General features: G+C 40.7%; 1 protein-coding gene across 12 annotated transcripts in view; it reads left to right on the plus strand.

Annotated features, from left to right (window-relative positions):
• Window positions 1-16,112, plus strand: part of cacna1g (calcium channel, voltage-dependent, T type, alpha 1G subunit) — a 231,939-nt gene that overhangs the window by 104,280 nt on the left and 111,547 nt on the right. For 9 of the 12 annotated variants that reach the window (XM_031312182.2, XM_031312188.2, XM_031312189.2 and 6 more), the window contains 4 exons: window positions 827-1,012; window positions 6,596-6,710; window positions 8,758-8,913; window positions 13,790-13,855. In XM_031312182.2, the coding sequence (XP_031168042.1) occupies window positions 827-1,012; window positions 6,596-6,710; window positions 8,758-8,913; window positions 13,790-13,855 (523 nt within the window). The remainder of the gene's footprint in view (window positions 1-826; window positions 1,013-6,595; window positions 6,711-8,757; window positions 8,914-13,789; window positions 13,856-16,112) is intronic. The other 3 variants (XM_031312187.2, XM_035997258.1, XM_031312190.2) reach the window with 1 other exon arrangement.

A 16,112-nucleotide genomic window follows, 5' to 3' on the forward strand; every position in this document is an offset into this window, starting at 1 on the left:
GGGAATAGAAGCTACGTGTGTGGCCGTATTCAATGAAAATCACCTTTCTCCAATATAATGTTATCATATTTTTGATTTAGTTGTTTTTTATAACACTTTCATGCCAATATTCAACAATTCACTGTGGAAATTTTACCACAAAAAACACATTTGTTTTCAGTTAATAACTGACTAATTAGTCAGTTTCCCACATTGTTTAATTAACTACAAGTTGTGTACAGTTTTGACCATTATTGTGTGACATGTTAGTGTCGGTAATGAAAGACAGAGACTGTCCTCTCGACGAAAAAAGGCCACATAAGTAATTTGTTTAAGCAGCACTAGCACTGGTCTTGAATATTTATTGAACACAGAGCTGCAACTAACAATTATTTTCATTGTCAATTATTTTCTCGAATTATCGATTAGTTTTTTGGTCCACAAAATGTCAGAAAATGGTGAAAAAATGTTGATCAGTGTTTCCCAAAGCCCAAGATGACGTCCTCAAATATCTTGTTTTGGCCACAACTAAAAGTCACATTACAGGGGCTGGAATCGGAGAATGTTTATCTTTTTTTCATATGATGACTCAATGACTCAAACCAATTAATCGATTATCAAAATAGTTGCCATTTAATTTGATAGTTGACAACTAATCAGTTTATAGATTAATCTTTGTAGCTCTATTTGAACAAGTGAGTTCTAAGCACGTCATGTTTAGAAATAGTGACGATGGATGTAGTACGAGCATTAGTTCTTCACGACTCTCGGACTGGGCAGGGATCTGGGTTTGAAGAACTTGGATCTAACATGAATGCATGTGTGTGTCTCTCTTCTCTCTGGTCAGTGTGTGGGAGATCGTGGGTCAGCAGGGTGGCGGTCTGTCGGTGCTCAGGACCTTCCGGCTGATGCGGGTGCTGAAGCTGGTCCGTTTCATGCCGGCCCTGCAGAGGCAGCTGGTGGTGCTGATGAAGACCATGGACAACGTGGCCACCTTCTGCATGCTGCTCATGCTCTTTATCTTCATCTTCAGGTAGGCAGAGGAAGAGGGAGCGGCCTTGCATCCTGTCTAAAGCCCTATATCATCTGGAGACCTTGTGCGATTTAGAAATATATATACTTTTACTTTTGTTACACGTTAATACAAAATAAAATCAGAAGGGATTTTTTAGACTGCAAAAAAGCAGGTTTGGCGAATCATTGCTCCTAGATTGCAAGTTAATGCACTCTCCATTCCAGTTAGTGATGGAATGTCTGTTTGTTGCCAAGCACCAAAACCATATTCCAAAACTAAAGAAGAGAAGAAAGCATAATAACTGATAGCGTCATGGAAGCGCCTGCTGCAAGCTCTGTCTCCAACGTAAATACAGTTTTGTTTCTGTTTTTCTCTATGTTAATGTCAAACTTTGAATTTGATTTTTAAGACAGTGTGGAAAGCCTGAATATTATGTTGTAGCATAGGGAAGCTTTTGCTTTTACTGCTAATAATTATGTTAATTTAATATCAGTAAGTACATACATGTCAGGTAGTTAGACTTTTACTCAAGTAATATTCTAAAAGGTGACTTTAAAGCTATAGTGCGTAGTTTCTGTCTCCCCCATGAGGAATTCTAAATAATGACAACACCACTGTCATTGGTGGTGCATCCACATGAGACAAGCCATACTGACAAATACAGAGAGAGTTGTGTGGAGCTGATAGTCTTTAATAGCTTTGTAGCAACTCATTTGGCCATGGCTTGAATGTAACGGACACTCATTAGTATCAAAAAGTTAAGCATTAAAGCTTTAACCTCTAACAAAGTAATTTACTGGTAAGATACTGGTACCTTTAAGTATTGCTTTCAAGTACCTAATACAAGACTGCTCAAAAAAACATACATGTATCGATCTTACAATCTTATGAAAAGATGAGCTGTCTAGTCCTTGTTGCAGGAGGAACAACATCAAATCCAGTTAAAATAGAAAACAGTCGGGGTAAACTAAAGGGAGTTTGATCAGTGACCGTGGAACTAATTCTGCAGATGGTGAGCACAATGGTGTGGAATTAAAGTCCATTGCTAGATAAGTACATTGTGACTTAAACATGAGACCCAAAGAGCAGAGGGAAGCAGAGCTCAGCACAGATATGTGACAGGAAGAATGAGATCAGTCAATGGGGTGACAAGACAAAGTGATTCCTTGTTTTCCTCTGCAACTCTTCTTTCTGCCTGGTTAGGCCTGTGGCTGAGCTCAGCAAAATCCAATGGGTCGAGGTTCCGTGCACTTGTCTGACACACAAACAGACACACCATATCATTAAAGAAAAAATGCAATCAATGTTTTTTTTCTTTTTCTTTTTAGAGCTTTATTGATGAAATAAGAGCAAATGTGCAGGGAACTATCAAAAAGACTTCATTGGTTTCTTTCAAAATTGAGTAATTTCCCTAAAAGCCCCTGGAATCTTAGCCTCAGATCTAAAATATTTCTCTATAGCATTAAAGTTTACTATATTACTACAAGCCATTTTTGGCAAATTATGACAGCATGCAGTAATGTCAAACACCTACCAGTGACTGTCTTGAAAACAATAATATAATGTCATGAACTGGCCTAAAGTCAGTGACAAAAAAAGGAGTAACACGTTAAATACAACAAATTGAATGGATTATGTTGACCAGGAAGGTCAGTAGATGAGTGTAGTGTGCGATGGGTGCAAACAAAACACAAAACCTTGCCAAAGAGCATTGAAGCTGTTCTGGAGGCTCGCTGTGGAACAACACCTTATTGAGACACCTACTGGTGTTACTGGTGACACTTACACCTTACTGGTTTTTCCTTTAATGTGTTTTCATCTGTACTTTATTAACTGCAATCTTAGTTGCTACTCTTAAAACCCCCAAAAATATATACTCACAACCAAGAATTAGTTAAACTCTTAAAGATGCAGTAGGTAAGACTTATAAACTAACTAACTAACTTTCTGTCATATTTGCTGAAACTGACCCTATTTACGAGTAAAACTACATTAAGCAGGTAATTAAAAAAAAAAAAATCTGGCTCCTCTGGCACCACCTACAGCCTGTAGTGCGATTTGCAAAAATCCACCGCTCCCTATTCTGATTCACCAATCAGGGCCAGTGGGGGTGTCTAACTGCATGTCAATCACTGCTCATGCACATGCATTCATTCTCCCTTGTGGGGTGAGGGGCTTAGGAGACCGTTTCACCTTTAGCAGAAAGGGGGGGAGGGACTGAGAAGTTGTCGATGTTCAAATTCTTTGGCTAAGTCCTGGATCTTCACAATCCTACCTACGGCACCTTTAACTGTGTTTGGGTGTGTGTGTGTGTGTGTGTGTGTGTGTGTGTGTGTGTGTGTTTATCCCTGGTGTGGTTTATCTGTGCATGTGCTTCATTTCAGCAGCTTGTTGGGATGTGTGTACATGTGAGTGCACATTTGTGAGGGTATGCATGCAGTTGAGCGGAGTCACACATACACAAACACACACACACACACACACACACACACACACAGATTTCCGGGGGCCTTGTATATGCATATATAAACAGCCTCTGATTTGAGTGAAGAGTTGCCAAGTTGACACAGCAGAGGCCTGCTCATTGATCCCTCAGCTCCAGTTGAGCTTCAGTGTGTTTCTGAAGAAAAGATTGCTGGTTCATAAGAATAACACCCCCGATTAGCTGTCTTACTGTACAGTATATAGCAGTGAACTTTCTTTCTTTCTTTCTGTTTGTCCTGTTAAGAATAGTGTAATGAGTAATGATGACATTCAGTGTGCTGTTATCTTGCTTCTGCTTGACAAGACTTTTATCAAAACTTAGCATATTGCTAATGACATAGCAATCTTCCATTATTTGTCTCATCTTTTTCCTTTATTCTTTTTTCCTTTATTCTCGTCCCTATCTCCTCTCAAACCACTCTATTTGTACATGTTAAACTGTTAAAACAAATTCTAAAGCTATTTATTAAAGACCTTGTGACTTCCCAGAGCCTTGTCATCAGAGTGAGGTTTCCAGGCAACCAGCAGAGACACTGCACAAACAACCACGGTGGAAGTATAAACATTGATAGCCAGGAAACAGTTACACTAAATACTAGCTATGTCTAAAACCACAAACAGTTTCCCCCTGCTTCTAGTCGTTATGCCAAGCTATGCTAGTCAGCTCCCAGCTCTAGCTCTATACTTCGTCTCATCTCACTCTCGGAAAGAAAGCTAATATTGTTGAACTAATTCTTTAAATTCAGTCTTAGTATTACTTGATCTCAGTGCTGCATTTGACAGGGTCGACCACAACATATTACTAGACCGACTGGAAAACTGGCAGGGACTCTCTGGCACAGTACTAAACTGGTTTAAATCCTACATAAAGAATAGAGACTACTTTGTGTCTACAGGTAATTACACATCTGAACAGACAAATATGACATGCGGAGTTCCCCAAGGCTCCATTCTAGGGCCTCTTCTGTTTAATATCTACATGCTTCCACTGTCTCTGAGAATGGAAAACAACAATATAAGTTACCATAATTATGCGGACAACACACTGATATGTACATAACCATATAAACAGGCGACTATGGTCCAATACAAAACACTGAGTAAGTGCATTGAAGAAATCAACAAATGAATATGCAGAACTTTTTAAAATTAAACAAAGAAAAAACTGAAATGTGTTTCAAGGCAAAGAGGAACAATTAAAAGTCCACGCTCAGCTTTAATCAGCAAAGCCAGAAATCTTGGTGGAGTCATGAACTCAGACCTGAATTTCATCAGCCACATTAAGACAATTACAAAGTCAGCCTACTATCACCTTAAGAATATATCAAGGGTTAAAGGACTTCTGTCAGAGCAGGATTTGGAAAAACTTGCCCATGCTTTTATCTTCAGTAGACTCGATAACTGTAACGGTGTCTTTAAAAGTCTCCCTAAAAAAATCAATTAGACAGCTGCAGCTAATTCAGAACGCTGCTGCTCAAGTCTTCACTAAGACCAAAAAAGTAGATCACATCACTCCAGTTCTGAGGTCTTTACACTGGCTTCTTGTTTCTCAAATAACTGATTTCAAAATACTTCTGTTGGTTTATAAAGCACTGAATGGTTTAGGGCCAACACACATTTCTGATCTGCTGCTACATTATGAACCATCCACACCTCTCAGGTCATCTGGGTCAGGTCTGCTGTCTGTCCACAGAATCAGAACTAAACACAGAGAAGCAGTGTTCAGTTTTTATGCACCACATACCTGGAACAAATTCCCAGAAAACTGCAGCAACTCTCATTTCTTTTAAATCATGTAATTGTTAATTTCTTACAATTCAATTCAATTTCATTTATAGTATCAAATCATAAGAAGAGTTATCTCAAGACACTTTACAGATAGAGTAGGTCTAGACCACACTCTATAATTTACAAAGACCCAATAAGTCCAGTAATTCCCCCAAGAACAAGCATTTAGTGTGACAGTGGCGAGGAAAAACTTCCTTTTAGGGAGAAACCTCGGACAGACGTGTAATGTGACAGACGGCGTAGCAGGACGTAGCAGGGCGTAGCAGAAAGTAGCAGGGCACTGCAGGGCATAGCAGGACATAGCAGGGCACTGCAGAGCGTAGCAGGGTGTAGCAGGGCATAGCAGGGCGTGGAGCAGGACCACGGCGACAGCTACAACCATGATTTAGTCCAAGGAAAACTGCTGGGCGAAAAAAAACATAAGGACTCCGGGGAATAAGCTCCCCAGAGCTAAGTTAGTAACAAGCATTTCTGGGACATGGATGCACACAGATGGAAAGAGAGAGGAGAGAGGAGCTCAGTGTGTCAAAGGAAGTCCCCCGGCAGTCTAGAACTATAACAGCATAATTAAGAGATGGTGCAAGGCAAACCTGAGCCAGTTCTATAAGGGTTGGTAGATGAATCTGATGACTATGAAGAGAAGCAGTAACTTTTATTCTTCTATTTAATACTTGTCTTATTCTATTTTAGCTGTTTTTATATTCTCTTTTACAAATGTTAATCGCTTTAACTGCTCTTTAATGTTTTATGTAAAGCACTTTGAATTGCCTTGCTGCTGAAATGTGCGATATAAATAAAGCTGCCTTGCCTTAATTTCCAAAGTAGTACATACCTAATACCTTTTAGTTGGATGGAATTGTGCCTTTGTTTGTAATGCCAGTGATCTCATTTTGTTTGAATGAGTATAAAGTGTCATTGACATGGTGTGAGACGCTCTCCATGGTGCTGAATTTAACCTGACATAAGCAATCCATTTCCACTCCCTTTCTTGGCAAAATTACTGCCACAGTGCATTATGGTCCAACTTGCCTGACTGACAGTACTCCATGTATGATGTTATTGTTTAACTTTTTTTGGTCATAAAACTAACGTGTGAATGCTATATTTATATTTAGTCCCCTGGGCAGAAATTACCATTCATGCTCAGTACATACTGCCTCAGCTGTCTCACAAGCAGCAGGTATAATTAGTATGGTGGAGTCAAAACAAGTCTTTTCAGCGTGTTTATTTCTGTTTATTTGTACTGTATCTAATGGCTTGGCCTGATGTAAACATTTACCCCTCTTTTTCCTGTTTGTTTTCTCCTGGCTCCCCCTCCCTCTGTGTCAGTATCCTGGGGATGCATCTGTTTGGTTGTAAATTTGGATGTGAGGCCGATGGAGACACTCTGCCAGACAGAAAGAACTTTGACTCTCTTCTCTGGGCTATAGTGACAGTCTTCCAGGTGAGCATAAACCATTTTCTACTCTTTTAAACACTAACATTTCACTTTGTTATGGCCAATTTAGCTGCAGCTTTATGCCTGACTTCACAGTGTGTTGAGATAGTAAAAAATCAACAGCAGCATGACCTTAAGGTATGCAAGTCCATCTACCATCTGGAAGCTTGAACTTCCTGTGTGATCACACTGCAAACTGAAGAGCCCTTAAGCAGTAAACATCTTCCTGCTCCATTGGTGCTGACTGAACTTGTCCCCATTCAGAGGCTGAAAAGACAATTACTTCCTAATAAATAAAATATATCAAATCAAATATTCCTCTTCACTCACCCTCCCTGTATGGCCTTTATCTATCTTCCTCATTTTCTTCCACTCTGTCTAATTTCCATTTCCATCATAGAATGTAAAATAATGGACCAAGCTTCCTGGTCTGAAATCTAAGCAATAATGGAAGTGGCTTAAACCTTCTAGCACGAGGCGACTCCACCGGTTGCAAAATGAAGTCAGTTTCTATTGAAGTCGATGGGAAAATGACCCTACTTCTGCCATGATTTATCAGCTTAATTTTTTTTTTTCATAATGAGTTTATGGACTCAAACGCTTGTTTCAAGTTTTCTTCAATACAGCATGATGTTCATTTTGTAAATTATGGTCCCATTTATTTTAAAAATGGAAGATAAAGCAGGGTTAGCTGGTAACTTAAGGGAAGGTTTGCAGATTTTCTGTTCTGCCGTACATGCACTTGCTTCAAAAGCGTTCAAAATAGGCAACTTTCCCCCTTTGGCGTTTAGCCTAGCACAGCGCCATTGCAACCATAAATATGATTGGCTTGGCCGAGTTATCCTTCCCAACTCCACCCTCTTTGCAAAAATCATCACATTCGGTTACAAAAAAAACAAGGTGACGATACTCGTATTGCCAAATTCGAGGCTTCAAAAAGGCAGTCCACAAACCAATGAGTGATGTCATAGCGGCTTCATCCACAATTTTACAGTCTATGATTTCCATGTATCTTTACGTAGGTTAAAAGCTCATATTATGCTTTTTGGCTTTTTCCCTGTTCTTTATTGTGTTATATCTTTTTGTGCACGTTATAGGTTTACTAAGTGAAAAAGCCCAAAGTCCACCCCAAAGGGACTTACCATCTCCAATAGAAAACACTGTTCACAAACTGCTCCAAACAGCTCTATTGTAGTCCAGCCTTTACTTCAGAGACAAACGTGCGTCACTTTGTAACACACGTTATAATGCTTGCCTAGCTACTAGCATGGCACGCCCTCATACTCTGCTTCTGACTGGCTAGTAGTCCTTACCTAGGTACTGAGCATGTGCGACTCCCAACAAAGATGGAACAGAAGTGTGATGCTAAAACAGTAGCTAAAACAGAGAGCTCAAAACACAGGGTGAAAAGAGGAGCTGCAGCAATGTGCAGTACAACAAAAATATGGTGTTTTTTTTTTTTCACAATTAAACCATGTAAACCTATCCTGGTACAACCTCTAAATACAATTATAAACCTGAAAATGAGCCTAATATGAGCACTTTAAGAAGGTCTGCCTCTTGCAGGTTTCCTTGTGTTAGTGATTAGGCTTTCTGTCGGGTCTAACCATTCACCCATTATATATCTATCGTGCTGTATAGTATTTATCAGCCTTAATATAGCACCCGTGTATAATTCAGTGTAACATCTGATCAGGGACGATGTAGAGTGTTAGCATGTCACGCTGCACTGTACTGACATCTCTGTTACACATGGATGGTTTACTGCAGCTTCCCTTATCCATTGTACATAGTCATGGAAGCTTTTACAATTCAGTGTTGTGTCCTTTTAAATGAAAAACCTGTGGTGCATAAAATGCATTTATAGTTTTGACATAGAAATACAAGGCATACTGTACTTACTAGAACTTGAACTTCATCAACACACAACCTCTGAAATATCACAGGATTTAACCGTTTCCCTGAGCAGCGGTTGTCCAGCTTGAACAAGGCACTTCAAACCTGTCAGTCTTGTGATGTGTTTGTGTGGTCTTTTTCCTCTCCTCTCCTCCAGATCCTAACCCAGGAGGACTGGAACAAGGTGTTATATAACGGCATGGCCTCTACCACTCCTGTCGCCGCCCTCTACTTCATTGCGCTCATGACCTTTGGCAACTACGTCCTCTTCAACTTGCTGGTGGCCATCTTGGTCGAGGGTTTCCAGACCGAGGTAAAATGTTGCTGGCCACACATGCACAAAACTACTAAACAACCATCTTAAATTATTGAGCTATTTTGTCCGGGCTGCAATGTAATCCTATAGGGCAATTAAAAGTTTTGTCGCTGACAGGCTCAGATTGTTATGCCAAGTGTCTGACAACATTATGGAAAGAGTAAAGAGTCAAATCTTTTTAAAATGTTTAACTAGAAACAGCACCGAAATTGCCATAGCCATAGCCATTGCCATCGCCAAACCCACCAGACTCCATTGAAATAAACAATACTTTTAGCGTGTATAGAGCCAGCATATTTCCACATGTAAGTGGGTGAATTAAGGGCTTGTTTCGACAAGAGTGGTGATTGTTGGAACAGTGGAAAGACAAACCAAGACGGCTTTTGATAGTATTATTTTGTTTCTGTCGACTTTAAATAAAGTGTGTCTGTTTATTTAAATGGAGTCTGGTAGGTTTGGCGATGGTGATTTAGGGGAATGTTACATGGTAAACAAAAAGGATTTTACTCTTTACAAAAAGGTCGACGTCTGTAGGGATCCTTTCCATAATGTTGCTAGACACTTACAACAATAATCTGAGCATCTCAGTGGCAAAAAACTGCGCTTTTCGTGGATGGAAATTGAAGGTGCGCAATTGCCCATTAGCAGGATCAAAAACATAGGAAAATAGGGTCCAGGTTAAAAAAAAGTTGCCCTTAAAATGCAGGTCAACTTGTTGAATGTGTCTTGCTTCCAGGTCTTACCACAAATGATTTCTGTAGAGGGTGAAAGTGATTTATATAAAACTAGCTTTAATATATTCGTATCATTACTCTGCCCTGCCAATTTGTTGTATTAGAAAAACAAATTGGTTTTAAGACTGGAACATGAGGCCAAATTACTCAAAAATAATTTTTTATTGCAGGCACAAAAAACGTTAACGGATGGATGTCCACACCCACACATCCATAACAAAAATCACACTGTATTATTTCATTAACCTTTACCTTTTCTTACACTCTCTGCAGCGGGTTATTTGAGGACATGAGAACACTAGTTTCAGCGTTTCATTTTTCCACTCCTTTTCATCTTCATCTCGCTGTCAGCCTCTTCTCCTCCCACTCTTTCCCACTATCTCAGCAGTCATCCTCATTAGTGTTCTGCTTATTTGCCAATACGGTCATGCCATAAAGCACATCATAAGAAAACTATGTCTGCTGGACTAGACGGTGCATCAGCCCACATCCCCTGTTTCATCAGTCTCATGCTTGGATACCTTCTTTTCATGCCCCCCCCTGATCTTTTCCCTTAGTACAACTCTTCATATGTCATACAACTAAAGTGTAATGTTCTTAACCCCAGCACCATGTTAGTGGTTTTTCTCTAAGACAGAAAAGGGCAAGAAACTGGTAGTGTTTAGTTTCCCTGAACTTTTTTTGGGGGAGCAAAGAGGTTGAAACTCATTGAGCGACGTTTGTTTACTTGTCAGCCCATTTGTAGCATACAGGTCTTTATTTGAGATGGATAGAGCAACTAAGAGAAAGAAACAGAGGGTGAGACGAGTTGGAGAGAGTAAATCACACGAGTATTCAGCCTAGTATCTCTGGCTGTCTACTTGTCTTCCCCCTCTCTTTCTTCGTTTAAGCACCTATGCTTTGATCTTTGACGTTCTTTGGCTCTTGGGCTAAGAGGAGAGAGAATAGATGAGGGGCGGCAGGGGGAGAGGTTGACAGCCTCATAAAATATGGATTCATTTCAATGGGCTTCTCCTCCTATTGTGCCTATCTGCTGTACAAATATGAAGTGCATGACTTTGGTAAATGGAATCACATAGGAGGTGGGAGGCAATCACCAAAGCTGTTTAAGAGGAAGGCTTTACATGCAGGCCAAGACTGGAATTAATGCATGTCTGGTGACTTCTTAAAGTCCAACTGACATCAGTTTAATACATCCTTGTTCTTTTTGACTTGTTTTATTTGGGCAAAATTGTAATTAGCAAAAGGAACATTTTTGCTGTGATAGCACCCCTTTTAAAAGTGTTTACCGGGCAGTGTGCATTTTTGGTACCATCTGACAATATTGGTACTGTAATTTGATCGGTGCGACATCTATGTCGACCTAAAGATAGTTCATAATATCACTTAAATTCCAACAGCTCACTTGAGGGCCAACGCTGTTAGCCGTTGCTTAGCTCCATCTGTGATTTGAGCACTTTCTACGTTTTTCCCTACGTTACTCTGATTCATGATTTGAATCATGATTCAAAACACTGGGTAACATACGGAGTACCGTGGTTAAAGGACTTCATTTGCAGTGAGTTTTGACACTGTTCATTTGCCATCACCACAGCTGTATCCATGAAAGAAAGACAGCTAACGCTAGCTAGCCTCCCTGGATACATGAAAGAAAGACAGCTAACGCTAGCTAGCCTCCCTCCTTTCTACAATGTAGGATGAACACAACACTGATGCTGTGTCTCAGTTCAGATACTTGCGTACACTATGTACTCACTTGTGTAGTGCGTACATTTCAACAGGGTAAAATGTCCGCCATGCACTGACTGGAAATTACTCTTATAATTATTATTATTAATGGTAAATTGCAGCCAGGCAGAGTATTGCCTCCACCTATTTTCGCCCGCCAAAATATATACCGTCTTGTTTTTTCACTATCTGACTACAGTATAGTAGTATATATAAATAAAAACACATGTTGTTGCATTTTCCTCCACACATGTTTTTTGCTTTGTATCAAAGATGGCGACCGTTGAGGGCAAGTAGTGTCCAGCGTTAGTAGTGCAGCATCCAGGTACTCGTAGTGCACTGCATTTTGCTATGCCTACTCTGTCAGTGTGAATACTACGCACTTAAAATAGAAAGTGTAGGTACAGATGTGCGCGAATTGAGACACAGCATGAGTGTGCAGGAGCTGGCAACGACTCAGCTGTTTTTAATAAAGACATGAACAAAAAGAAACGACTAGTGGCAAACAATGCTAACGCTAAGAAGCTAGTTTAACTAGCTAGCTTTTTTTTGTGCCTCTTTTAGCATGTTGTTTTGGGTTTACCGGCCGGCAACTTTGCTATTTTGGTTCAGACACATCTATCTATCGCATAGTCTCATTTTCAGCTGCAGCAGACAGCAATTCTTTATTAAAAAAAGCTCTAAAAACACCAAACTACGCTACCGCTAACACATACATATACACACTCTCATACACAAACACAACCAAATGTAGAAACCCCTAAAGGTCTATTAGCTCTGTGCTCTGTTCTCCCCCTGTGCTCTTCTGTATCATCACAGAACTATCGGCTTTATTCCCCCTCTCCTTTTTCAACTTGACATCCTTTTCTGCAAACACTAAGTTTATTTTTAGGCAGCCAAACTTTCCCTGCGTCAGGGTTGCTAGGTAACGGGCACTTGAATGATGTGAGCCAAGCCAGGAGAGATGTACGGCTATAGAACCAAGACACACAGTCGCGCAAAATTGTATCACTTCTAATGTACATATTGCTTTGGACATAAAGGCAGAGGGGAAATCATCTCAAGGAGGTGTTCTTTCAGTCCTCTTTGCCTGCATTTATTTTCTTTACTTAACTCCATCCTCTTCATCTACTCCATACTCTGTCTTCCTGTTATCCATCTCTTTCTGTCATTGTGTCTCTCCGTCAGGTTGTGACAGTGCGTCCATGTGACAGAATCCAATATCCGCTGCAGAGAGTGCAACAGACCAATTTGTTTCATTATGGAGACCTATTAACAGCAGAGAGACAAGACCTGTTCTTCTTTTTTTTTATTACACCTCTCACTCTGACAATAAACACACATTTCACAAATGCAAACATGCACATTTCACACGGAAGCGCACAAACTGTACGTTCTTGACAAGTCAGCTGCACAGGAATGCTTCCATGCCGAACACAATATGTCCTGAACAATGCATAGCTCATTAAACTTATATGTCAAGATCATTTTCATTACTGCTTTCTGATCTGAATGATTTTCATCCAAAACACCAATGGACCAATGGAGGGTAAAAATGCCATGGCTGTGCCCATCACCTCTACTCTTTGCTGTCTTGACTTTTCATGCTTTCAACTGATTCAAGTGGCGGAAATACACATGTGCAGTGCAGTTTGACAGCACAATGTGATCCAGGACAGTTGCTTTGTAGGGGTGTCGCGATTTTGATTTTAAAACGAAAATCAATCAAAATGAGCTTTCGATTTAGACTATTAAAATCATAAGCAGGATCAACGATTCCCCTAGTATTTTTTCCTCTCTCCACCCTTGCCTACTTGCGCACATCCAAAGAACAAAACAACAACAGACACAGCCTAGCTTAACGGCTGGTAGCATGCAGCCAAAGACGCAGGTAACGTTAGCTTACCGGTAGCCTGCATCTGCATTTTTCCAGACACAATGGCTACTGCGAGATGACGAAGAAACAACAGAAATGGAAAATCCTCTGCTTCCCTGAAGTTAACGGTGTGGTGACATTTTGCCTTCCGGACTCCATAGTGCCTTCATGCGCACCTCTGTAAACTAATGGTGCATTCAATGGCACTCCATGAAACTCCAACTGTACCCTTCTGCCATCTAGTGGCTCTTATTGTGGCATTGCCGTCCCTGTTGAAAAATAAATGTAAACGTAAATGAATTGTGACCTTAAAATCGAATCGGGGATTTGGAGAACCGTGACACCCCTATTGCTTTGATATGCTGAGATGTTGCATGGTAAAGTCAAAATGTAAAAGGCTGAATTTTCTTTTAACTCTCTCTGAATTTTCCTTCTGCTCTTGTCTACTGCTGTGGTTCAACCTCTCACCTTTATGCCTCTTTTCCTGTGTGCGCCTCCCTCTCCTGTCCGGCTGCACCGATCACTTCCACTATAGGAAGTGACCAAGCGGGAGGACTTGCATGTCCAGCCGAGTCTAATTCAGCTGCCTGTAGACTCAGGGGTATGTAAAGCACTGCAGCTCTGTCTTCCCACCCTCCATTTAATTAACTAACCACCCTCCTTCATTTGGCCCTCCTTCTCTACCTGTTTTCCTCATCCTTCCCTATGGAGGCTTTACAGTGGCGTGTCAGAACTCTCAGTAGCCACAGCTTGGAGGTTGCATTCTTCTCAATAATAGTAGAATTTACAACAGTAGCAGGATAACTCTTAAGTGTCGGTCCTGTTTGGCTGATTAACAAACCAGCTAGATCATTTATCAAATACACTAATGCAGATAATAAATTCTAAGCTTATGCTACCTGCACATGTCCTAAAAAGGGCCACTCCACCCAAATTACAAAAATGATCTGCTGTATTTTCTAACTTGCCCTTAGTGATATTGCGTCATGCAGATACTAGATGGATCCGTTTTATTTACAGAGGTTTTGAGATCTTCACTGCTGAAAGTTTTGCTGCCAACCCAATTCAATAGAGTACTGAAGTGGGAAGTAAAAGTCCAGTTTATTTTGTGCATTCACCATATCAGGTTTCAGGCAATTGGAGCTTTTCCAAAAGATGAGTAACTGTGATATAAAATATCTGGTAATGTGATAAAAAAAAAAATGAATTAAAAAAGAATAAGACAAAGGTACAAGCCAATGTAAAGATATCAACTTTAAATGAGCATTCTGGTGAACATCCAATCACAGAGCTTAAAATTCTTCAGAGGCACCTGGGGCACTTTGTTCCCAGTTACATCAACCACTGGCTTCTTCTCCATAGGAACTGCAGCCAAGGCTTATGGGTATTGGTGTATTTAGAGCCATCCGTACCAAACAAAAAAACATGATTTTAAACAAAAGTTCAAATAATTAAAACTGATGACCATAACCCAAAATAGTAAGAACTGTTCACAGCAAGGTCTGTGGATTATCCTGAATGACAAGATATCTTTGGAAAGAGACATTGCAATCACATTTTTCATTAGTAATTTGTCATTTCTTTTGTGCACCGCAAATGGAATTCCATTCACTTTCTCTGTATTGTGATGGTGTATTGAAGACTCAACAATTAAAATCTCAAAACCTCTGTTGAACCAGCATGGCTTAATACCAGTAGGGCTAAATGGAAATGCATGTTGGGTATTGTTTTGAAATTTCAGTGAACTTACTATGACAAGAACTACTGGAAAGGGAAGCAATGCAATGCCAAACACCATCACGCTTACCCTTAAAATAAAAGTTGTACTAATCAAATCAGTTAACAGTACAGTGATATTGTTGTGTGACTGGTTGTATCACTACAGAAGAAGCAGTCTCCATCTAAAACAGCACAGAAACCTCCAACATGGCTGCCAGAGAATATGTCACAACATCTAATGGCGCTTACCCACTGCTAGTACCAGCTCTACTCGGCTCTGCTTGGCTCGACTCGACCGCGGTTCCCCGGTCCTCCATTTTCCATTGCAGATTTTCAGTACTGCCTCATGCGTGAGGCGAGCGTGGCTGGTCGCCATAGCGACACCGCAGGAAACTGCCGTGACCTAACGCGACACACAGAACGTTGAAGGTGTGTTGTTTTTGATCCTCAGTATGTGGCCGTTGCCACAGCCAGAAGACACATTTTGTTTTCAAAAGCTTTCAAAAGAAGCTGAAGGCAGCAAAAAAAAAAAAAAACACGCTGGCTAAACTATTTAAAAATGGCGGGTTTGTTCAGGACACCCCCGTCTGTCGCTAGCAATGATGACGCAGTGATTAGTGACGATTCTCTCCGACCAATCCGTAGTCTGCAGGTTTTCACGTCACCTTTTGGTATCGCCTCAGCTCGCTTGGAACCTCGACGGAGGTGATACTAAAAAAAGTACCTGTTGGCAGGTAAAAGACGAGTACGGTCGAGGCGAGTCGAGCAGGTACCATGTAATGGAAAAGCGCCATAAAAGTCCTCTAACCTTCTTCCTGCATGATTATCTTGCTGCTTAAACTAACCGGGGCAGAGTGACTGTTCAGAAGAGACAACAAAGTGCTTAAACACTTGCATCACTTTGCTGTGTGTGTCTTTCTTTTCTATTCCTTTTTTGAAAGCAGACTCTGCATCAAACCTCAGATTGAATGCTCACTTCCCACCAGCCCGCCACCCCTTTCTTTTTTCTTTCTAGCCTCGGGATAAGAACGCTGCACCGACGCTGCCAAAAATCTCCCTCTCTCATTCTCTGTTTTTTTCTGGCTGATGAAGAGAAGGAGGGAGGGCTGGGGGTGGTGGGTGGCCGAGTGCCGGATTTT

Source organism: Sander lucioperca, chromosome 22 (genome assembly GCF_008315115.2).
Source record: "Sander lucioperca isolate FBNREF2018 chromosome 22, SLUC_FBN_1.2, whole genome shotgun sequence".
Classification (NCBI taxonomy): Eukaryota; Metazoa; Chordata; class Actinopteri; order Perciformes; family Percidae; genus Sander; species Sander lucioperca.